Genomic DNA, 26,392 nt, shown 5'->3' with positions numbered 1-26,392 from the left:
GCTCAGTCAGTTTATGCTTCTAGCCATTATTATTATTCAAGATCCTGTTACCCTGCTGTACCTGTTTCCCTGCTTGATGCTGTTTATCATCTCACTGCAGTTTTGCCGCCCTGACTCTGTCTCCTGTCTCCTGTTCCACATCTCAACACCCTGCTACCCTGTTCTGGACTCACCACACCACTACTCCCTTGGATTCCCCATCGGACCTGTTTACCCTGTCCCAACCCAGAACACTCCAACCTCAGCCACCACATCTGGTTTCCTACAACTCATCCAAGGTTTCCCAGATCTGCACTCCATATCTCCCTGTGGTACAATAAATACCTTGGTTCATTCATCCGTTTCCTCGTTTAACTTGTTGGGGCTAGGGGGCAGTATTTGCACGGCCGGATAAAAAACGTACCCGATTTAAACTGGTTACTACTCTTGCCCAGAAACGGGAATATGCATATAATTAGTAGATTTGGATATAAAACACTCTAAAGTTTCTAAAACTGTTTGAATGGTGTCTGTGAGTATAACAGAACTCATATGGCAGGCCAAAACCTGAGAAGATTCCATACAGGAAGTGCCCTGTCTGACAATTTGTTCTCCTTCCATCTCTATCAAAAATACAGCATCTCTGCTGTAACGTGACATTTTCTAAGGCTTCCATTGGCTCTCAGAAGGCTCCAGAATGTGGAATGACGTCTCTCCAGTCTCTGGGCAAAAAACAGCAGGAGATTTTGTGAGTGGTCAAGCTGAGAACAGTGACACTGGAGATGCGCGTTCATGTGAATTCTCAATTTTTTTCTTTCAGCCTTTGAATGAATACAACGTTGCCCGGTTGGAATATTATCACTATTTTACGAGAAAAATAGAATAAACATTTATTTTAAACAGCGTTTGACATGCTTCGATGTACGGTAATGGAATATTTTGAATTTTTTTGTCACGAAATGCGCTCGCGCGTCACCCTTCGGATACTGACCTGAACGGACGAACAAAATGGATGTATTTGAATATAACTATGGATTACTTGGAACCAAAACAACATTTGTTGTTGAAGTAGAAGTCCTGGGAGTGCATTCTGACGAAGAACAGCAAAGGTAATCCAACTTTTCTTATAGTAAATCTGAGTTTGGTGAGGGCCAAACTTGGTGGGTGTCAAATTAGCAAGCTGTGATGGCCGGGCTATGTACTCAGAATATTGCAAAATGTGCTTTCGCCGAAAAGCTATTTTAAAATCTGACACCGCGATTGCATAATCGCAACGTCCCACCTTGCCCAGGGAGGTTAAGTCAGCTCTTGGGTTCCCCTGTGCCGCTCCGCATAACAGTATGATCTGGCCAAGATATGAACCCAGCAGACTTGGATACTCTCCACCAAATGCTCATTAGTCAAGGCGCACTGCTCAATCAACATGACCAAGCTCTTAAATGAATCACTAACATTTGATCTTCATCAGATGGCACTCACAGGACTTCATGTTACACCATAAATGTTTGTTTTGTTTGATAATGCCCCTCTTTACTGCCAAAAATCTCAGTTGAAATTGGCGGGTTATGTTCAGTAATTATTGTCTCAAACAAACATCCGGTGAATTTTCAGAGAGCCACATCAAATTACAGAAATACTCATCATAAACATTGATGAAAGATACAAGTGTTATACATAGGATTAATGATAAACATCTTGTTAATCCAGCCGCTGTGTCAGATTTCAAAAAGGCTTTACGGCGAAAGCACACCATGCAATTATGTTAGGTCAGCGCCTAGCCACAGAACCATACAGCCATTTTCCAACCAAGGAGAGGTGTCACAAAAGTCAGAAATAGCATTAAAATTAATCACTTATCTTTGATGATCTTCATCTGGTGGCACTCCCAGGACTCCATGTTACACAATGTTCATTTTGTTCAATAATGTCCCTCTTTATGTAAAAAACCTCAGTTTTGTTGGCGCGTTTAGTTCAGTAATCCAAAGGCACAAAGCGCGCTCTCAACATCCAGACAAAAAGTTAAAAAAGTACAATAAAAGTTTGTAGAAACATGTCAAACGATGTTTAACCTGTTATGGCTAGGGGGCAGTATTTTCACGGCTGGATAAAAAATGTACCCGATTTAATCTGGTTACTACTCCTGCCCAGTAACTAGAATATGTATATAAATATTGGCTTTGGATAGAAAACACCCTAAAGTTTCTAAAACTGTTTGAATGGTGTCTGTGTATAACAGAACTCATATGGCAGGCAAAAACCTGAGAAGATTTCATGCAGGAAGTGGCCTGTCTGACAAGGTGTCGTTCTTCTTGTCTCTGTTTATTGAAGAGTGAGGAACTTAGCTGTCCCGTGACACTTCCTACGGCTGCCGTAGGCTCTCAGAAGGCGGCAAAACGCTGAATCGTGGCTTTGCAGGCTCTGGCTGAAAAAAAAGTAGCGCGTTTGGGTAGTGGCTGGTTACAGTACTGTGAGACTCAGGCTCGTGCCCGCGTCGACCGAAAGCTTTGTTTTCTTTCCTCTGTTTAGCTAAATGGACATTCCCGGTCGGAATATTATCGCTTTTTTACGAGAAAAATGGCATAAAAATGGATTTTAAACAGCGGTTGACATGCTTCGAAGTACGGTAATGGAATATTTAGATTTTTTTGTCACGAATTGCGCCATGCGTGCGACCCTGATTTACCATTTCGGATAGTGTCTGGGACGCACGAACAAAATGCCGCTATTCGGATATAACGATGGATTATTTTGGACCAAACCAACATTTGTTATTGAAGTAGCAGTCCTGGGAGTGCATTCTGACGAAGACAACAAAAGGTAATCAAACTTTTATAATACTAAATCTGATATTGGTGAGTGCTAAACTTGCTGGGTGTCTAAATAGCTAGCCCGTGATGGCTGGGCTATGTACTTAGAATATTGCAAAATGTGCTTTCACCAAAAAGCTATTTTAAAATCGGACATATCGAGTGCATAGAGGAGTGCTGTGTCTATAATTCTTAAAATAATTGTTATGTTTTTTGTGAACGTTTATCGTGAGCAATTTAGTAAATTGTTAGTAAATTCCCCGGAAGTTTGCACTCCGTATGCTAGTTCTGAACGTCACATGCTAATGTAAAAAGCTGTTTTTGATATAAATATGAACTTGATTGAACAAAACATGCATGTATTGTATAACATAATGTCCTAGGGTTGTCATCTGATGAAGATCATCAAAGGTTAGTGCTGCATTTAGCTGTCTTCTGGGTTTTTGTGACATTAAATGCTAGCTTGAAAAATGGGTGTCTGATTATTTCTGGCTGGGTACTCTGCTGACATAATCTAATGTTTTGCTTTCGTTGTAAAGCCTTTTTGAAATCGGACAGTGTGGTTAGATAAAGGAGAGTCTTGTCTTTAAAATGGTGTAAAATAGTTATATGTTTGAGAAATTGAAGTAATAGCATTTTTAAGGTATTTGAATATCGCGCCATGGGATTAGACTGGCTGTTGCGTAGGTGGGACGATTTAGTGCCACCTACCCTAGAGAGGCTAAACGACTCCTGTCCCTCCATCAAGGCTCCCAGAGTGTTGCTCAAATGGCACGTGAGCTCCGCACCCTTGCCGCAGAGAGTGGCTGGGATGAGGACTCTTCAGGGAGCATTCCGTAACTCACACACTGAGACCCTAAAGGACAAGTTGGTGTCCAGGGAGGAGCCTGAAGATATTGATGAACTCATTTCTCTCACTATCCACATTGACAACCGTCTCCGGGAGCGGCGGAGGGAGAGGGTAGTTAAGGTTGCAAATTCCTTAACAGCTGCTTCAGTGCCTTGTTATTCCCCTCCGACTGTATCCCAACCCCAGGCATGTTCTGAACCCATGCAGTTCGGCCAGACCCGTCTATCTCCAGAGGAGAGGCAGTAGCATGTTGATTCTAGGAGCTGTCTATACTGTGGCCGGGTTGGTCACCTGGTTTCCACTTGTTCCCTGTGTCCAGTAAGAAGAGGCTCGGGCGATGTGGGGAAAATACTATTGGGTCAAATCGCCTGCCCATCTTCCCCCAGACTCCTGTTTGAGGCCAACCTTGTGTGGCAGAGTCAGGCTTTTCCTCTAGCTGCTCTTATAGATTCAGGTGCTGACGAGAGCTTTCACATCTGCTCCTGCCACACCCCCTAGTGGTCATCCATTGTCTGCTTGACCTACAGCCATTCCCCCAGTACACGCTCTCTCCCTCCCTTTCTGTTTGGGTGTGGTTGGAGACAGGTGTGCTGGAGTCAGAGCAGATCCCCATCAGCTGCAACTCATTCTAAGTCCGCTCTCGGGTTCCCCTGTGCCGCTCCGTGTAACACAACGCTTATAGGGAAGGACATTCAACAAGCACAGCACTTACAGAAATGACTGATGGTTGAGATATTTGATTTAAACTAGGCAAGTCAGTTAAGAACAAACATTAATTTCACATTTCCACAAACTGTTTCCTTTCAAATGGTATCAAGAATATTCAGGTCCTGAGCTATAGGCAGTTCGATTTGGGTGTGTCATTCTGTGGTACTGGGTTGATCACAGCAAGACTGGTTAATGTATTGAACGAGGAACTAGAGTGCCTTGCGAGGGCATCTGGCTTAGTGGTTCAAATTATAACGTGTAATGTTTTGATGGATGAGGTAAACAGGTATGCGCTGGGTTACTGTTGTTCGAGGCTATTGTGAGTGTTTTGTTTTGGGACCACTAATTAGGCAATACTTTGATAATGGTATTAGAGGTCGACCGATTATGATTTTTCACCGCCGATTCCGATTATTGGAGGGCCAAAAAAGCCGATACCGATTAAAATCAGCCGATTTTTATTTGCTTAGCTTTTTTATATATATATATATATACTGCTCAAAAAAATAAAGGGAACACTGAAACAACACAATGTAACTCCAAGTCAATCACACTTCTGTGAAATCAAACTGTCCACTTAGGAAGCAACACTGATTGACAATAAATTTCACATGCTGTTGTGCAAATGGAATAGACAACAGGTGGAAATTATAGGCAATTAGCAAGACACCCCCAATAAAGGAGTGGTTCTGCAGGTGGTGACCACAGACCACTTCTCAGTTCCTATGCGTCCTGGCTGAGGTTTTGGTCACTTTTGAATGCTGGCGGTGCTTTCACTCTAGTGGTAGCATGAGACGGAGTCTACAACCCACACAAGTGGCTCATGTAGTGCAGCTCATCCAGGATGGCACATCAATGCGAGCTGTGGCAAGAAGGTTTGCTGTGTCTGTCAATGTAGTGTCCAGAGCATGGAGGCGCTACCAGGAGACAGGCCAGTACATCAGGAGACGTGGAGGAGGCCGTAGGAGGGCAACAACCCAGCAGCAGGACCGCTACCTCCGCCTTTGTGCAAGGAGGAGCAGGAGAAGCACTGCCAGAGCCCTGCAAAATGACCTCCAGCAGGCCACAAATGTGCATGTGTCTGCTCAAACGGTCAGAAACAGACTCCATGAGGGTGGTATGAGGGCCCGACGTCCACAGGTGGGGGTTGTGCTTACAGCCCAACACCGTGCAGGACGTTTGGCATTTGCCAGAGAACACCAAGATTGGCAAATTCGCCACTGGTGCCCTGTGCTCTTCACAGATGAAAGCAGGTTCACACTGAGCACGTGACAGACGTGACAGAGTCTGGAGACGCCGTGGAGAACGTTCTGCTGCCTGCAACATCCTCCAGCATGACCGGTTTGGCGGTGGGTCAGTCATGGTGTGGGGTGGCATTTCTTTGGGGGGGCCGCACAGCCCTCCATGTGCTCGCCAGAGGTAGCCTGACTGCCATTAGGTACCGAAATGAGATCCTCAGACCCCTTGTGAGACCATATGCTGGTGCGGTTGGCCCTGGGTTCCTCCTAATGCAAGACAATGCTAGACCTCATGTGGCTGGAGTGTGTCAGCAGTTCCTGCAAGAGGAAGGCATTGATGCTATGGACTGGCCTGCCCGTTCCCCAGACCTGAATCCAATTGAGCACATCTGGGACATCATGTCTCGCTCCATCCACCAACGCCACGTTGCACCACAGACTGTCCAGGAGTTGGCGGATGCTTTAGTCCAGGTCTGGGAGGAGATCCCTCAGAAGACCATCCGCCACCTTATCAGGAGCATGCCCAGGTGTTGTAGGGAGGTCATACAGGCACATGGAGGCCACACACACTACTGAGCCTTTTGACTTGTTTTAAGGACATTACATCAAAGTTGGATCAGCCTGTAGTGTGGTTTTCCACTTTAATTTTGAGTGAGACTCCAAATCCAGACCTCCATGGGTTGGTAAATTGGATTTCCATTGATTATTTTTGTGTGATTTTGTTGTCAGCACATTCAGCTATGTAAAGAAAAAAGTACTTAATAATATTATTTATTTCATTCAGATCTAGGATGTGTTCTTTAAGTGTTCCCTTTATTTTTTTAGCAGTATATATATATATATATATATATATATATATATATATATATATATATATATATATATATATATATATATATATATATAAAGCTAACGTTTAAGTTCCTTGCTCAGAACATGAGAACATATGAAAGCTAATTTTTCAATATTCCCAGTTCTTCAATATTCCCAGTTAAGAAGTTTTCGGTTATAGCTATTATAGGAATTATGATGCGTTGACTATTTCTCTCTATACCATTTGTATTTTATATACCTTTGACTATTGGATGTTCTTATAGGTACTTTAGTATTGGCAGCCTAATCTCGGGAGTTGATAGGCTTGAAGTCATAAACAGCGCTGTGCCTCAAGCTTTGCTAAGAGCTGTTGGAAAACGCAGTAAAGTGCTGTTTGAATTAATGCTTATTAATGCTGCCTACCACCGCTCAGTCAGACTGCTCTATCAAATCATAAACTTAATTATAATAAACACAGAAAAACGAGCCTTTGGTCATTAATATTGTAAAATCCGGAAACTATCATTTAGAAAACAAAACGTTTATTCTTTCAGTGAAACACGGAACCGTTCTGTATTTTATCGAATGGGTGGCAATCCTAAGTCTAAATATTGCTGTTACATTGCACAACCTTCAATGTCATAATCATGTAAAATGATGGCAAATAAGTTCACAGTTCGCAACGAGCCAGGCGGCCCAAACTGTTGCATATACCCCGACTCTGCTTGCACTGAACGCAAGAGAAGTTACAATTTCTCTAGTTAATGTTGCCTGCTAACATGAATTTCTTTTAACTAAATATGCAGGTTTAAAAAATATATACTTCTGTGTATTGATTTTAAAGAAAGGCATTGATGTTTATGGTTAGTTACATTCGTGCAACGATTGTGCTTTTTTCACAAATGCGCTTTTGTTAATTCACCCGTTTGGCGAAGTAGGCTGTGATTCGATGATAAATTAACGGCACCGCATTGATTATATGCAACGCGGGACAAGCTAGTTAACCTAGTAATATCATCAACCATGTGTAGTTAACTAGTGATTGTGAAGATAAGTTTAATGTTAGCTAGCTACTTACCTTGGCTCCTTGCAGCCACAAGGTCCTTTTGACGCTGCACTTGCGTAACAGGTGATCAGCCTGCCACACAGTTTCCTCGTGGCTTGCAATGTAATTGGCCATAATCGGCGTCCAAAAAGGCCGATTACCGATTGTTATGAAAACTTGAATTCGCCCCTGTGTCTTTTGTTTGTGTTTTCTGTGAATGTGATATGAGAGTGTGTGAGGGTAGAAATGTGTTAATCTTAAATTTGGATAATAAGATATAGAAATATGCATAGTAAGTTGATTGAACTTTGGATAATACGTTTAAATAACGTTATCTTGGGGTTCCGTCCATCACTGCCCATCATAGAATATCTCGGGGTGGTATGGAGTGCTGGATGTTATTTTAGAAAGTAGAGGCAAGTCTATAATTTCTGGAAGTCTAGAGAACCATTGAGGATCCCATCATCCTGCAGGGCAGTGTCCGGGAAACTTCAGTTTTTTCCCACTGGGAGAATGTTTGCTGAGCCAATAGATTGGTTGATGTGAGTAACTACGAATTTCTAACGTTCTATATGGATTCTGTGAATATATGAAAATATAATGAATTTTATGTGTGTAATCGATTACTAGAGATTTGATGAAATGATAATTGGACTAATATTCAAATACTAACTTGCACACCCAGACTTACACATTTGTCAGGAGTGGGAAAATAGTTTGAGTTGGTCCCCTTTATTGATAATTTGATGAAGATGAGGTTTAAGCATTATTAAACTGTCTACAAAGTCAAGGCAATTGTTTTAGAAACTGATTGGAGTGGGTCCAGTTTTGGTTAACTTACCATAAACGATGTAACTATAAAACGCTTATGGGATTTTCTCCGTACGGGTACTACATTTAAAATAAAAACTGCCCATACGGCCTGAAAATTTGTTTTTTTTTACCCTCGCAGTATGAGAGGAGATGCTATATTTATCAAATACATTTGTTTTTTCATACAGTTACAGCAAATTAAGATGGAATCTCGACGTAACTTATAACGTCGTACAAAGCCTAACTTAGGGTTTCCATCAAACTAATTGTAATTGCAAAGTTAATGTGATGTAGTAAAGTAATTTAAATATGTTGCATGAGAAAAGATAATCTGCTTTTATTACAAGGCGCAAGATCTGGTTTTACATCAATGGATGTCAATTTAATTTGTTTGACTGCTATGATTGTGAATAAATCCCTGTGCATGTGAAAATCTCTGGAGAAACACTTGGAAGAGCTTTAAGGCTGTTTTCTGCAAATTGTGTCGTTATGTGCCAGATGTTAAGACTACAAACCATTGTAATTGGGTTATTTGCGGGATTTCTTTGTCACTTCAATAGCATTGGGTCTATTGGTATGTTTATTGGTATGTTTATCCTAGACAAATACTGCAGCCAGGATTTGTTTAAGATATAAACTGAATGTTTTAGCTGCTGGCTTAGTTCGAATTAAAAGGCTAATGTATTCAACATGAATGGCTGGCGATTGAGGTAATACACTTTTCTGTTGCCTAAATGGTCTACTGGAATAACCTACTGAGATTGGAGTCGTATTTAAATAACTAAATCAAATATTAATAATATGGATATGAACTGAATATATGCTTGTGAACAAAAGCAAGTGTTTGTTTTATTACCTGTTGTCTACTCAGAAAGGATGTACCTATATTTAATGTATTCTACTAATAGTAGATAGGCAATTGCGATAGAGCTGTGACCATGATCATAATTGATAACATGGGTATTAATTATTGCATGATAAAACAAGGCTACAATCGAAGTTGTGGGTAGTAAGAGGCTGTAGTATTGTGCCCACCGAAATGTGTCTTTTCCTTAAATTGGCTGATTTATTTTATACATTTGGCACATTACAGGTTCATCTTAAAGTAGTGTGAAGCAGAGGTTGGTATTAAAAAGATGTTATATTGTTTGGGTAGACTGAAATGAAAACAATGTCTTCTAATAATCTGAATGGAAATATGTTATTAGTGGTTTTTGGACGACTCTACTAATGCGATGTTTTAATCAACTGGTGAAAGCAAGTCGTGCTCGCTGGGCTATATCGGCTGTAAGGGACGCAGTGGGACATTTTCAGCAGAGGTCTGAATAGTTGAATCCGAAACGTTCTTTGACAGTTTCTGATTACTGTTGCTCGGTTTTATAGTTTAGGTAATACCAATGAATTTGAGCAGGTAGTTAATGTTTTCTAAAATGATCATCTGTTTCCATTACGCGGAACAGTGTCCAGTAATTAAAGTAGATTGAAATAAGTATTGAATATTAAGCTGATAAGACCACCAACTTTTTGAAGGTTCTAGATTTGTTAAACAAACAGGTTTATATTTTTACTAAAATAATGCAACAGGTTGCAATGATTAGATTACCGGAAAGGGGTTACATGTTTGTTTATTTTAGAAGGTGTCAATTCCACTTAATGGAACACTGTATTATCTGATGTGTCTTGAGTAGGATTCTTTGTTCCAGGACTGATGGAAGTCCACTACAGTGTATATGTTAACGGAGACCACGTCTCAAAACAACTTTTTAATAGATGGCTGGGTTCAAATGTCACTGATTCCTTACGCTGAGAAATTGACTACATTTGTGACAGAAAAAAGTATTACATTTAGAGGGGTAACAGGAACAATCTAAGGCAAAACAGCTATTACCTATGTCGTTGGACATTGGTCTAGTAATGACACCAGGATAATTTTACATGGTTATGAAAAAGAGAGACCAGTCATATAATATAATATGGGAGTGATATGTTAGACTCGGTGGTGAGATACATGTTGCCGTGTCTAAGGGTAGTGAATGCTAAAGAAATTGACACTTTCTTTTCCAGGGATGGGGTAATCATTTTCTCTCTCTGGAATGTTTCCTGAGGCTATGGTCTTGGGAGAGCAGTGAGTGAAATTCTGCAGTGTTGTTAGTATAAAGGTATCCGGATTAGGCCATAAGAGGAGCTACCACATTAAATAAGGCCTGGCCATTTTTGTTTGTTTTTGCCATATGATTTGTAAATACACACTCACAACACATGTGTTATGAATATTTGTTAGTGGTGTTAATACGCGTTTGACTTGAGTGGACTATTTCCTTTAGTTTAGTGGGTTTTTTTCATGTATTAGTGCCAAAGTATCTTAACCTCTATGGGCTAGGTGGGACGCTTGCGTCCCACCTACTCAACAGCCAGTGTAATCCCGTGGCGCGTTATTCAAATTTCTCAAAAATGCAAAAACTTCAATTTTTCAAACATATGACTATTTTACACCATTTTAAAGATAAGACTCTCGTTAATCTAACCACACTGTCCAATTTCAAAAAGGCTTTACAACGAAAGCAAAACATTAGATTATGTCAGCAGAGTACCCAGCCAGAAATAATCAGACACCCATTTTTCAAGCTAGCATATAATGTCACATAAACCCAAACCACAGCTAAATGTAGCACTAACCTTTGATGATCTTCATCAGATGACAACCCTAGGACATTATGTTATACAATACATGCATGTTTTGTTCAATCAAGTTCATATTTATATCAAAAACCAGCTTTTTACATTAGCATGTGACTAGCATGTGACTAGCATTCCCACCGAACACTGCCGGTGAATTTACTAAATTACTCACGATAAACGTTCACAAATAGCATAACAATTATTTTAAGAATTATAGATACAGAACTCCTCTATGCACTCGATATGTCCGATTTTAAAATAGCGTTTCGGTGAAAGCACATTTTGCAATATTCTCAGTAGATAGCCCGGCATCACAGGGCTAGCTATTTAGACACCCAGCAAGTTTAGCACTCATGAAAGTCAGATTTACTATAAGAAAAATGTTATTACCTTTGCTGTCTTCGTCAGAATGCACTCCCAGGACTTCTACTTCAATAACAAATGTTGGTTTGGTTCAAAATAATCCATAGTTATATCCAAACAGCGGCGTTTTGTTTGTGCGTTCAAGACACTATCCGAAAGGGTAAATAAGGGTGACGAGCATGGCGCAATTCGTGACAAAAGAATTCTAAATATTCCATTACCGTACTTCGAAGCATGTCAACCGCTGTTTAAAATCAATTTTTATGCCATTTTTCTCATAAAAAAGCGATAACATTCCGACCGGGAATCTGCGTTTAGGTAAACAGACGAAAGAAAATAAAGCATCCGGTCGACTCGGGCACGAGCCTAAGCCCATAGTACTTGCCAAACGCGATAAAGTGTTTCAGCCAGAGCCTGCCTCGATATTGTTCAGCTTTTTCCCGGGCTCTGAGAGCCTATGGGAGCCGTAGGAAGTGTCACGTTATTGCAAAGATCCTCAGTCTTCAATTAAAAGAGCCAAGATGAAACACAACTTCTCAGACAGGCCACTTCCTGCATGGAATCTTCTCAGGTTTTGGCCTGCCATATGAGTTCTGTTATACTCACAGACACCATTCAAACAGTTTTAGAAACTTTAGGCTCTTTTCTATCCAAAGCCAATAATTAAATGCATATTCTAGTTACTGGGCAGGAGTAGTAACCAGATTAAATCGGGTATGTTTTTTATCCGGCCGTGTCAATACTGCCCCCTAGCCCTAACAGGTTAACTAAGAACCACTCCTATTTGCCATATCTTCAATCTAGGCCTACTAGAAAGTGTGTGCCCTCAGGCCTGGAGGGAACTAAAAGTAATTCCCCCTACCTAAGAATAGTAAAGCCCCCTTTTCTGGCTCAAATAGCCGACCAATCAGCCAGTTACCAACCTTTAGTAAACTTTTGGAAAACATTATTTGACCAGATACAATGCTATTTACCAGTAAACAAATTGATGAGACTTTCAGCACACTTATAGCAAAGGACATTCAACAAGCACAGCACTTACACAAATTACTGATGATTGGCTGAGAGAAATTGATGATAAAATGATTGTGGGGGATGTTTTGTGAGACTTCAGTGCAGCTCTTGACATTATTGACCACAGTCTGCTGCTGGAAAAACGTATGTGTTATGGCTTTAGACCTCTGCTATATTGTGGATAAAGAGTTACCTGTCTAACCGAACAGAGAGGGTGTTCTTTAATAGCAGCCTATCCAACATAATCCAGGTAGAATCAGGAATTCCCCAGGGCAGCTGTCTAGGCCCCTTACTTTCTTCAATCTTTACTAACAACATGCCACTGGCTTTAAGTAAGGCCAGTGTGTCTATGTATGTAGATGACTCAACACTATACACGTCAGCTACTACAGCAACTTAAATGACTGCAACACTTAACAAAGAGCTGCAGTTAGTTTCAGAATGGGTGGTAAGGAATTAGTTAATCCTAAATAGTAAAAAAATTAAAGGCATTGCATTTGAGACAAATCATTCACTAAACTTCAACTAAATCTTGTAGTGAATAATGTGGAAATTGAGCAAATTGAGGTGACTAAACTGCTTGGAGTAACCCTTGATTGTAAACTGTTATGGTCAAAACATATTGATACAACAGCAGCTAAAATGGTGAAAAGTCTGTCCAAAATAAAGCGCTGTTCTACCTTCTTAACCTCCCTGGGTGAGGTGGCAACAGCCAGTGGAATCGCGTGGCGCGAAATACAAATAACTCAAAAATGCTATATCTTCTCAAACATATGACTATTTTACAACATTTTAAAGACAAGACTCTCGTTAATCTAACCACATTGTCCGATTTCAAAAAGGCTTTACAGTGAAAGCAAAACATTAGATTATGTCAGGAGAGTACCCTGCCAAAAATAATCATACAGACATTTTCAAAGCAAGCATATATGTCACAAAAACCAAAACCACAGCTAAATGCAGCACTAACCTTTGATGATCTTCATCAGATGACACTCCTAGGACATTATGTTATACAATACATGCATGTTTTGTTCAATCAAGTTCATATTTATATCAAAAAACAGCTTTTTATATTAGCATGTGATGTTCAGAACTAGCATACCTACCGCAAACTTCCGGTGAATTTACTAAACTACTGTCATGACGCTGCCCTCTTTGAGTACAGGGAGGACAGTTGACCCCCTCCCCCTTGCACCATCCCCCAACCTACCTCCCCCCACCCAGGCCCTGTGTGAAGGGGTGGTAAAATTCTAGAGGAGAATCACCTACCACGTGGCCCAGTTGAGACACAGAGGGGTTTCATAGAGAGACACAGAAAATTCTTCCAACTCACAGAATTGGGGAACCGAACAACATTTATGTTCTGGAGAAGGTATAAAAGATTGGTGAAGAATCCAGCTCCGAACTGGTCCGCTTGGTACAATTTTGTGATACTCAGAAGAGACAATATAGCCATATTACCATAATACTGTTTATATAATAGCCTCAGCTATGGGACTTGCATCTAAATGGTTGTATAAAATGTATTAATAACGATAAAGCTTTTTGTAATACATTGAGATGCTATGTACTGATGTTAATGTGATAGAATGTATTTCTGTTCAAAGATTAAAATCAGTCATCGGCACGCCCCCAGGGACACAGACAGGACCAAGCGTCATGTGACAAGCCTGTTCTATGTTCACGTATAAAACCCCACCCTGATTTACTTTCTTCAGACCAGCTTACCTCAGAAGAGAGAGCCAAGGTTTGACCCCCAATTCCTCTACTGAAAGTTAACTATACCATATGGTTAACTTGTTATGGATAGGGGGCAGTATTTTCACGGCCGGATAAAAAACGTACCCGATTTAATCTGATTATTACTCCTGCCCAGAAACTAGAATATGCATATAATTATTAGCTTTGGATAGAAAACACTCCAAAGTTTCTAAAACTGTTTGAATGGTGTCTGTGAGTATAACAGAACTCATTTGGCAGGCCAAAACCTGAGAAGATTCCAAACAGGAAGCGCCCTCTCTGACCATTTCTTGGCCTTCTTTGTCATCTCTATCCAAAACAGGGGATCTCTGCTGTAACGTGACATTTTCTAACGCTCCCATAGGCTCTCAGAAGGCGCCAGAACGTTGAATGATGACTTTGCAGGCCATGGCTGAAAAACAGTAGCGCATTTGGTAGGTGGTCGATCTGAGAACAATGAGACTGGTGCGCGCGTGCACGAGACGACTCCATGTTTACATTTTCAGTCTTTGAACGAAAACTTGGATTACTGTTCAATGTGGTCAGGTGCCACAAAGAGGGACTTAGGTAAATTGCAACTGGCTCAGAACAAGGCAGCACAGCTGGCCCTTAGATGCACACAGAGAGCTAACATGAATAATATGCATGTCAATCTCTCCTGGCTCAAAGTGGTAGAGAGATTGACTTCATCACTACTTGTATTTGTGAGAGGTATTGATGTTGAATGCACCGAGCTGTCTGTTTGAACTACTGGCACACAGCTCGGACATCCATGCATACCCCACAAGTCCAGAACAGACTATGGGAGGCGCGGAGTACTACATAGAGCTATGACTACATGGAACTCCATTCCACATCAAGTAACTCAGGCAAGTCAGTAAAATTTGATTTAAAAAAAAAAAAGGATACAATTACACTTTATGGAACAGCGGGGACTGTGAAGAAACAAACAAAGCCACATGCATACAAACACACGATAACATACGTACTACACACACATGTGCACAAGGATTTTGTGTTGTAGATGTGGTAGTAGAATAGGGGCCTGGGGGCACACAATGTGTTGTGAATGTATTGTAATGTTTTAAAAATTGGATAACTGCCTTAATTTTGCTTGGTCCCCGGAAGAGTAGATCCTGCCTTGGCAGCAGCTAACGAGGATCCATAATAAATACAAATGTGTACCCCTCTATATTCCTTTCAGTGTTGAATTTCACAACTTACAGTATACTCACACCCCCTCCTCTCTCTCCCCATCTCTCCCTTGCAACAATGTCACAGGGTGCTTTGGTAAACATGCTTTCATTCTTACTCTTTAGAATATCTGTCATTCATACGGTGTGCTTAAGAACAGCAGCTCAAGCCCACATAGAAATGGACAGTGCTTTTCTCACTCAAGAGCAGCAAAATTCACTGTTGCATTGATACGAATTCCACTTCCTCAACAAACAAACGAGTGTTTCTCAAATAGATCAAGACACTAAAAATACACACTCAGCGTACATATGTATTAATTATTTATGCGGGCCAGCATGTCTCGTCTGTCTCTCTCTCAACCCCATACTCCTTTTTTCTCTCCTCCTCCCACACCTCCTCTCTCCCCTCTTTTCCCCCACCTCTAAACATTTGTGGGAAACCAAAACAAGACGTGGCTTGAATGACATATCAAGTCAATGTTCGAAAACATCAAAACCTCAGCTGCAGCAGTAAAAACATTTCAGTGAGACTGCAGACTACTGCAAGGATTACATAATGGAACACAAAGGCAGTGAAGGAGTGAGAGGCGCAGTCAGTCACTCCGTCGGCCAGGTGTCATGTTCCTGATGATGGCAGAAAGATTGCTCTGTCAGGGGATGCTGTAACAGACAGTTGCCATGGTAACAGAACTGGGTCTCTCGCTCCATCCCTCCCTCAGTATGATGGTGATGAGACATAAGAGATGCAGATGGCCTTAAGATTAGTTCTGTTGCACCAGGTAAGCTTCATCAAGCACAGTGAAAAAGATTTCTAATACATTTGAACCCAGGTCTGAACTGGATGTGATATGTGTGGTTGTCTCACCTAGCTATCTTAAGATGCTATTTTAAGTCGCTCTGGATAAGCACATCTGCTAAATCACTTAAATGTCAAATGTAAATGTTGTTTTACATACAGATCTCATAGACAGTATTGATTCATAAAAAAATATATAGGTATACTGATGTCACAAATGTATCCTTTTTAGTTCTTTATTAAAATTATTATTTGTTACATTTGACTGTGTAAAACCTATCAGTACTACTTATTTCTCTGAGAGAGATGCAAATATATAGTGTTTTGGGTACCACAACATGATTATTTGTCTCTCTGAAATTAAACCAAGTTAAAAAAAACATGTTTGTCATTGAACAAGCCCATGCCATGATTAGATAATGAAAAAAACACACCAAGCTCTTTCATAAGTTCTTTAAACAATAAATGCTCATTTACCAACATTTCTGAAAATGTATATACTGTATAGCGTTTTGTAAACTCTTCATATCTCCTTATCTGAGCATAACCAACACGGTCTCAATTAGGGCCATTTTATCATTTAAACCCAACCTGAAATAAAATGTCCTACTCTCCAAGGCATGTCTTCACTGTAGATTGAGTCCTAGAAATGTGGCCTTATTATGCCTACTTTGGTGTGTCCTCTCCAATTGAGTGAAACAAATCAAATTGTATTTGTCACATACGCAGAAAACAACTGGTGTAGACTTTACTGTGAAATGCTTGCTTACGAGCCCTTGCCAACAATGCAGAGGTTAAAAATTAAATTGTAACACAAGAGGAATAAAATAAAAATACACAAGAATGGAGCAATATACAGGGTGTATGAGGTAGATACCTTTTGGTGATGTAGTGTATGTGGACACCTGCTCGTTGAACATCTCATTCCAAAATCATGGGCATTAATATGAAGTTGGTCCCCTCTTTGCTGCTATACCAGCCTCCACTCTTCTGGGAAGGCCTTCCACTAGATGTTGGAACATTGTTGTGGGGACTTGCTTAAATTCAGCCCCAAGAGCATTAGTGAGGTTGGGCACTGATGTTGGGCGATTAGGCCTGGCTCGCAGTCGGCGTTCCAATTCATCCCAAAGGTGTCCGATGGAGTTGAGGTCAGGATTCTGTGCAGGCCAGTCAAGTTCAACACCGATCTCAACAAACCATTTCTGTATGGACCTCTCTTTGTGCACAGGGGCATTGCCATGCTGAAACAGTAAAGCGCTTCCCCCAAACTGTTGCCACAAAATTGGAAGCACAGAATCATCTAGAATGTCGTAGTATGCTGTAGCGTTAAGATTTCCCTTCACTGGAACTATGGGGCCTAGCCCGAACTATGAAAAACAACCTTTATTCCTCCTCCACCAAACTTTACAGTGGGCACTATGCATTCGGGTAGGTAGCGTTCTCCTGGCATCCGCTAAACCCAGATTTGTCCGTTGGACTGCCAGATGGTGAAGCGTGATTAATCACTCCAGAGAAGGCGTTTCCACTGCGCTAGAGTCCAATGGCGGCAAGCTTTACACTACTTCAGCCGACTCGACATTGCGCATGGTGATCTTAGGCTTGTGTGTGTCTGCTTGGCCATGGAAACCCATTTCATGAAGCTCCCAACGAATAGTTAGTGTTCTGACGTTGCTTCGAGAGGCAGTTTGGAATTCAATAGTGAGTGTTACAACCGTGGACAGACGATTTTTACTCGCTACGCGCTTCAGCACTCGACGGTCCCATTCTGTGAGCTTGTGTGGCCTCCCACTTCACAGCTGAGCCATTGTTGCTCTTAGACGTTTCCACTTCACAATAACAGCACTTACAGTTTACCGGGGCAGCTCTATCAGGGCAGAAATTTGATGAACGGACTTCTTGGAAAGTTGCCATCCTATGTCAGTGCCACGTTTAAAAAGTCCCTGAGCTCTTCAGTTAAACCATTCTAATGCCAATGTTTGTCTATGGAGATTGCATGTCTGTCTGCTCAATTTTATACAACTGTCAGCAATGGGTGTGGCTGAAATGGGCAGAATCCACTAATTTGAAGGGGTGTCCACATACTTTTGTATATATATATAGTGTACGTACATAGGCAAGGTAAAGTGACTAGGCTTGAGGATAGATAATAATAGCAGCAGCAGTAGCAGCAGCAAATTATGTGTAAAGGTGTGTGTGTGTGTGTGTGTGTTTATTTTTTATATATTGAATATTTAAAACACAATGTACTTGCAGTGAAGCAGCTCAACAACTGTATCACATTATTCATCTAACAGACTCACATCCAGACCGACACAAAGAAGCAACGCCCTGCTCAAGGGCATGTCGACAGATCTATCACACTGTCAAAAATGCAGACCCGAACCAGCAATCCAACAGCCACCGGCCCAAGCTCCCAACCGCCAGCTCTCCAAACACCACCCCCCCCCCCCCCACAGTTCCAAACAGCTGCCCCTCAACCATCCAAGTTTACATACACCTTAGCCAAATACATTTAAACTCAGTTTCACAATTCCTGACATTTAATCCTAGTAAAAATTCCCTGTCTTAGGTCAGTTAGGATCACAACTTTATTTGAAGAATGTGAAATGTCAGAATAATAGTAGAGAGAATGATTTCTTTCAGCTTTTATTTCTTTCATCACATTCCCAGTGGGTCAGAAGTTTACATACACTCAATTAGTATTTGGTAGCATTGCCTTTAAATTGTTTAACTTGGGTCAAACGTTTCAGGTAGCCTTCCACAAGCTTCCCACAATAAGTTGGGTGAATTTTGGCCCATTCCTTCTGACAGAGCTGGTGTAACTGAGTCAGGTTTGTAGGCCTCCTTGCTCGCACACACTTTTTCAGTTCTGCCCACAAATTTTTGATAGTATTGAGGTCAGGGCTTTGTGATGGCCACTCCAATACCTTGACTTTGTTGTACTTAAGCCATTTTGCCACAACTTTGGAAGTATGCTTGGGGTCATTGTCCATTTGGAAGACCCATTTGCAACCAAGCTTTAACTTCCTGACTGAAGTGAGATGTTGCTTCAAAAAAATCCACATAATAGTCCTCCCTCATGATGCCATCTAATTTGTGAAGTGCACCAGTCCCTCCTGCAGCAAAGCACCCCCACAACATGATGCTGCCACCCCCGTGCTTCACAGTTGGGATGGTGTTCTTCGGCTTGCAAGCCTCCCCCTTTTTCCTCCAAACATAACAATGGTCATTATGGCCAAACATTTCTATTTTTGTTTCATCAGACCAGAGGACATTTCTCCAAAAAGTACGATATTTGTGCTCATGTGCAGTTGCAAACCGTAGTCTGGCTTTTTTTATGGCGGTTTTGAAGCAGTGGCTTCCTCCTTGCTGAGCGGCCTTTCAGGTTATGTTGTTCGCGCTCCATTTGGCAAATCTGACCATAATTCTATCCTCCTGATTCCTGCTTACAAGCAAAAACTAAAGCAGGAAGCACCAGTGACTCGGTCAATAAGAAAGCGGTCATGAAGCAGATGCTAAGCTACAGGACTTTTTTACTAGCACAGACTGTAATTTGTTCCGGGATTCTTCCAATGGCATTGAGAAGTACACCACATCAGTCACTGGCTTCATCAATAAGTGCATCGATGGCGTCGTCCCCACAGTGAACGTATGTACATAACCCAACCAGAAGCCATGGACTACAGGCAACATCCGCACTGAGCTGAAGAGTAGAGCTGCCGCTTTCAAGGAGCGGGACTCTAACCCGGAAGCTTATAAGAAATCCCGCTATATTCTGACGAACCATCAAACAGGCAAAGGGTCAATACAGGAATAAGATTGAATCGTACTACACCGGCTCCATTTTACATTTACATTTTAGTCATTTAGCAGACGCTCTTATCCAGAGCGACTTACAGTAGTAAATACATACATTTCATACAATTTCATACATTTTTTTCCTGTGCTGGCCCCCCGTGGGAATCGAACCCACAACCCTGGCGTTGCAAACACCATGCTCTTCCAACTGAGCTACAGGGAAGGCTCTGACGTCCGTCGTTTGCGGCGGGGCTTGCAAACTACTACAGACTACAAAGGGAAGCACAGCCGAGAGATGCCCAATGACACGAACCTACCAGACGAGCTAAATTGCTTCTATGCTCGCTCCGAGGCAAGTAACACAGAAACATGCATGAGAGCACCAGCTGTTCTGGACAACTGTGTGATCAAGCTCTCCGTAGCTGTGAGTTAGACCTTTAAACAGGTCAACATTCTTAAGGCCGCAGGGCCAGACGGATTACCAGGACGTGTACCCTGAGCATGCGCTGACCAACTGGCAAGTGTCTTCACTGACATTTTCAACCTGTCCCTGACTGAGTCTGTAATACCAACATGTTTCAAGCAGACCACCACAGTCCCTGGTGTCCAAGAACACTAAGGTAACCTGCCTAAATGACTACCGACCCGTAGCACTCACGTCTGTAGCCATGAAATACTTTGAAAGGCTGGTCATGGCTCACATGAACACCATTATCCCAGAAACCCTAGACCCACTCCAGTTTGCATACCGCCCCAACAGATCCACAGATGATACAATCTCTATTGCACTCAACACTGCCCTTTCCCACCTGGACAAATGGAACACCTATGTGAGAATGCTATTCATTGACTACAGCTCAGCTTTCAACACCATAGTGCCCTCAAAGCTCATCACTAAGCTAAGGACCCTGGGACTAAACACCTCCCTCTGTAACTGGATCCTGGACTTCCTGACGGGCCGCCCCCAGGTGGTAAGGGTAGGGAACAACACATCCACCACACTGATTCTCAACACGGGAGCCCCTCAGGGGTGCGTGCTCAGTCCCCTCCTGTACTCCCTATTCACTCATGACTGCACGGCCAGGCACAACTCCAACACCATCGTTAAGTTTGCTGATGACAACAGTGGTGGGCCTGATCACCGACAACGATGAGACAGCCTATAGGGAGGAGGTCATAGACCTGGCCGTGTGGTTCCAGGACAGCAACCTATCCCTCAACGTGATCAAGACAAAGGAGATGATCGTGGACTACAGGAAAAGGAGGACCGAGCACGTCCCCATTCTCATCGACGGGGCTGTTGTGGAGCAGGTTGAGAGCTTCAAGTTCCTTGGTGTCCACATCACCAACAAAATATCATGGTCCAAACACACTAAGATAGTTATGAAGAGGGAGAGACAACGCCTATTCCCCCTCAGGAGATTGAAAAGATTTGGTATGGGTCCTCAGATCCTCAAAAGGTTCTATAGTTGCACCATCAAGAGCATCCTGACTGGTTGCATCACTGCCTGGTATGGCAACTGCTCGGCCTCCGAATGCAAGGCACTACAGACGATAGTGCCTACAGCCCAGTACATCACTGGGGCCAATTTTTCTGCCATCCAGGACCTCTATACCAGGCAGTGTCAGAGGAAGGCCCTAAAATTGTCAAAGACTCCAGCCACCCTAGTCATAGACTGTTCTGTCTGCTACCACACGGCAAGTGGTACCGGAGCGCCAAGTCTAGGTTCAAAGGGCTTCTTAACAGATTCTACCCCCAAGCCATTAGACTCCTGAACAGCTAATCAAAGGGCTACACAAACCCCTCTTTTACACTGCTGCAACTCTCCGTTTATAATCTATGCATAGTCACTTTAACTCTACCTACATGTACATATTATCTCAATTACCTCAACTAACCGGTGGCCTGCACATTGACTCTGTACTGGTACTCCGTATATAGCCTCGCTTGTTATTTTACTGCTGCTGTTTAATTATTTGTTACTTTTATTTTTTTACTTATCACTTTTTTTTACTTCTTAAAGCATTGTTGGTTAAGGGCTTGTAAGTAAGCATTTCACTAAGGTCTATACCTATTCTATTCGGCGCAGGTGACAAATACAATTTGATTTGAAATCGCAAATTCAACAATGAGTCGTTTGGAAGGAATCAGTGGCCAACTGCAAGCATGGCAAAGCAACCACTAACGTTAGCCTGCTATTCAATGGAGTGGCTGTGTGTTGGAAGGAATCAGTGGCTAACTGCAAGCATGGCAAAGCAACCACTAATATTAGCCTGCTATTCAATGGAGTGGCTGTGTGTTGGAAGGAATCAGTGGCTAACTGCAAGCATGGCAAAGCAACCACTAACGTTAGCCTGCTATTCAATGGAGTGGCTGTGTGTCGTCCCCCCCACCATAAATCCAGAGAATGACAGATTTTGATAAGATTTGCCCACAAAAGGACCGCTGCGCCACCTTCACAAGGTGAGTCCAAAAATGTTTTGTATGCTGCTGCATAAATTATATAGTATGCAAGTATGTATACTGTAGCTAAGAAAGTAATACTAAGTGTCTGTTGTGTAGTAAGCTGTTAGTAGCCCACGTGCCTCACCCTAATAACTTGGTCTATTTTCACCAACGCGGTTGTAAATACAACGTTCGTGGCCCAGTGTGTGCTTGTTTGCATACTTTTTTTGTACAGCTTTAACAGTGCAACTGATAGTAGTGGTGGCGCTTGGCTTGCACGTGCAAATTCAGCACACACAACATTCTGTAATAGAATTGTGTTATTTGACACGTCAAATAGTGTTTTATATATATAAGCTCCACTGAAAGCCAGGTGTAGCAGTGGTAAGGTGTTGGGACTCTGCTGTTGCGACAGCTATATGTAGGCACTGTTTGAGTGCAATTCATGTATTGTTTAGGTGTTGTGTAGTGGCTTTGCTGGCATGCATCCCACATTTTTTTGTTTTACCCCACCAAGATTTACATGCTAAAATCACCACTGCTCCTCTCCTCACCAGAGACCAGGGTTCAATTCCCACTCCAACCTCTCAATCTTTTTCTCCCACTTGCCTGTATCACCTTTGATTTCCTCCCTGTCAAAATACCCTAAGAATATATGTAAATTTTGTTTTATTGAGGTCTTAGTATTAGAAGAAGTAGAAAAAAACAGTTTGATGTAGTTATTTGAATGTCAGCTGCATGCATCTCTCTCATTATTTATATATATATATATATACACATGGCCAAAAGGTACAGTAGCATACTGCACAGCCAGCTCCTGTGTCAATCAATCCATTACTACATAGAAGTCTGCACCTATTTGGCGACTTTGGACATTTTCGCTGGGTGGAATACCAGCGCCCCAGAATACAATTCCTGAATGCAGTTTCTTTCTTCCACTATTTGAAGCAATCTATCCTACACACAATACACTATTGACCTGTGAAACGTTGCACTTGAAAGTCTAGGCTTACATACACCCATTAACGTATCCACACACTGACATACTCCAACGCACAAACATGTCTTCTGATAAAATCACATTGGCTTACACATCAAATAGAAGATGATGAAATATTATCATATAAGTGGCATGGCTAATGTATATAGATGCTCATTTGGTATGAAATTACTGGCTCTCAGTAGCCCACTTATGCGACTCCACTGATTTGAAAATAAGGACTTTTAGATGTCGAGCTGGTCGCACTGATTGAGTGAAAATGCTGATAAAGGAGGCATTTTGTCTCAAAGGTAATGAGTCGACCATAATGCCTAATTGTTTGTTTGTTTTCAAATTTATGTCTCTCACTGTTCCTCCCATTGAGAAAATTAGACTGCTAAAAGCACACCGCTGCTGAGGAAAATCCCCCCACGCCACTACTGAGAACAGACTCCCTCGCACTGAAAGAAAGAAGTATGCAAGATGTCTCACCGCTTGTGGTTGTGGTCGACTTCGATCTCTTTCCACAGAGACACTGCAGCATATGCGCACCTTTCTTCAGGAAAAGCCTCAGAATCTTCATTGATTTGGGTTATTGTGTTCCTTCGTCAATTCACGCAATCTGACACGCTCTATTACGATGGAGGTTATTGAAGCATAGCCACCTCAGGTCGACCACCGTGCTATCCAGATCTCTGGCTTCCCTCAGCAGATCGAAAACGGCAGAAAAGCATCGACAAAGGGACGCGATGGATTAGACCGACACATCTTGAGATATTTTTCATTGATAAGAATTCCAACAAAAACACCCATGGCTCCATGAATTGCAAGTTATGCTACAAGTCAGAATAATTTCCCAAAGCCCATGACTCCTTTCGGTTTTATTCGCATACAAAACGATGTCTCTTCTGTTGCAAGCGCGCACGCCAAAGTTAAACCGCAGGGTAGAGTGACAGGATCGCCGTGGATGAGGTAATGCGCCTTGTTCATCCTTGGTGGTTGGCTATAGTGGTGCGAAAAGCCTGGGGCGCGAGAGATTCCAGGACATGTCAGAGTGAGAATGAGAAGCTATTGATTATCGAAGTGGCTGCTGTTCCGGATTTTCTGGAAACCTGATTTGCCGTGGCTAAATATACGGATAGTTCTGCGCATGTGCATGATTTTTGTTTAGGTAGCCGCTGCCCACTCCGTTGCCTGCGTTGCTGCTCCTCAATGCTCCACTGCCAATTCGCCAATGAACGCCTTTGTCTGGTGTAGCCTACAAACTTCATGTTGTACATAGAGGAGGTCATGGTCGATATGTTTGAACTATTGCGTTCCACGCCTCAGTAGGCTATTAAGAATAAGCTCTATTTCATGTTATTTTTTCAGGAAGGTAGTTAGGCTACATGCAGCTATTTACATACGTGCACAAAGGAAATGATCAACATGTTTGTACAAACTCGCAAATGCAAAACTCAAGGGCAAAACTAAAGTGGGGAGTTACATCAAGCAGCACATCAAACACAAGCAAGACACAGACACACAGTCTAATTAGCGATTTAATGTTATGTTTTAATCATCATTGCAAACATTGGCAAAGCAATGGCCTTGAATGTTTGTGCATTCAAATCGCTGCAGGTTTTATTTCAGCTGTTCAGAAATATGAGGCAGAGACATAGGCTACATCTTTATGGTTCAGAAGAAGGTGAGTAGAGAAATGTGTGTGAGTAGAATAACACATTCGCAGAACATGATCCGATCAGTAGCTTTGAGAAACAGTTAATGGTATTATATTTCACTGCCCAAGTAATGCATTTGACTATGAAATCACGTTTTGCTTTTTCTACATTAAGTATGCCAAGTGATAACATTAGATAAATTGTCTCTAGGAACGTTGGGCTTTTTACATTGAAACGTAGCCTGCACTAGGGCCATAGGGCTATCGTCATGTAAATCGTTGGAACAGCTAAATAAGATGATCATATCAAGAGAAGATCATAAAATCATGATACCTGGTTATTTTAGAAGAGTGAAGCCAATACATGGATAGTAGAATCGAACATAGAGGGACCTCCTTTTATCAAATCTGATTCTAAATCTAACCTTAACCACTCTACTAAACCTAATGCCTAAACCTAACCTTAAATTAAGACCAAAAAGCTCATTTTTGTTTTCATGAATTTTTACGATATAGACCATTTTTACTTTGCTGCTGGCACATCTAGCGGAAATCGCTCATCTCTGCCTCCAGGATAAGACTCATTCCAATAAATGTAAATCTGCCCGATATAGGCCTATTATAGGCTACTAACGTCTATTCAGGTGAATGTGCTCACAACTCCATGCAAGATAATCATTAAGCCAGGAGGGGGCGGTATCATGCTGAGGACAGAGGCAAATGCAGCTGTCACAGGGGAACCCTGGCTCCCCATCACATCAATCTACATCAAAGGATGGCAGGTCGTCGCTCTCTTACGTACTTGCGTGCACGTACAGTCAACGCAACTAAACACCAAACAACACACAGCTCTCTTCATAGGGTACTACATTACCTTCATTCCTACTGCAGAGTCATTTCATGATTTCATAATATTGAAAAGTATGAAATCAATGCTTGTTTGCTAAATATGATACAGAACAAATCGTGTAAATTACATTTTGCTTACAGTTTCATTGTGGTCCTATTGTAAACATTGTGCAACCTATCTCTGTGCCACACAGAATACCCTCCTCACTTTTCTCATGACTGCATGATGACAATGTTGCGAATTGTGTTACTCCAGATTACGGTGGTCAGTCCAGCTGAGGAAAGGGTGTTGAGCCCCCTCATGCCAATGTCTCCACACCTTCAGAGCTCTGACGACAGCCAACAACTCCCGATCCCCCATGTCATAGTTTCGCTCCGCCGGGCTGAGCTTCCTCAAAAAGAAAGCGTAGGGGCGGAGCTTCGGTGGCGTACCCGAGCGCTGTGAGAGCACGGCTCCAATCCCAGCCTCGGACACGTCCACCTCCACTATGAATGCCAAAGAGGGATCCGGATGAGCCAGCACGGGAGCCGAGGTAAACAGAGCCTTCAGGCGACCAAAAGCTCTGTCCGCCTCAGCCGACCACCGCAGACGCACCGGTCCCCCCTTCAGCAGTGA

General features: G+C 42.1%; 1 protein-coding gene across 4 annotated transcripts in view; it reads right to left on the bottom strand.

Moving 5' to 3' along the window:
* LOC100306788 (fibroblast growth factor 12) overlaps positions 1–26,392 on the bottom strand; it is a 159,360-nt gene that overhangs the window by 94,092 nt on the left and 38,876 nt on the right. The window contains 1 exon segment of one of the 4 annotated variants that reach the window (NM_001165327.1): positions 23,760–24,049. The exons of the other annotated variants lie outside the window; for them this stretch is intronic. Within the exon segment in view, the coding sequence (NP_001158799.1) occupies positions 23,760–23,850 (91 nt within the window). The 5' untranslated portion in view covers positions 23,851–24,049. 4 annotated transcript variants of the gene reach the window in all.

This window comes from Salmo salar, chromosome 09, assembly GCF_965601325.2.
Source record: "Salmo salar chromosome 09, fSalSal1, whole genome shotgun sequence".
NCBI lineage: Eukaryota > Metazoa > Chordata > Actinopteri > Salmoniformes > Salmonidae > Salmo > Salmo salar.
This window is presented reverse-complemented; position numbering and strand designations above follow the sequence as displayed.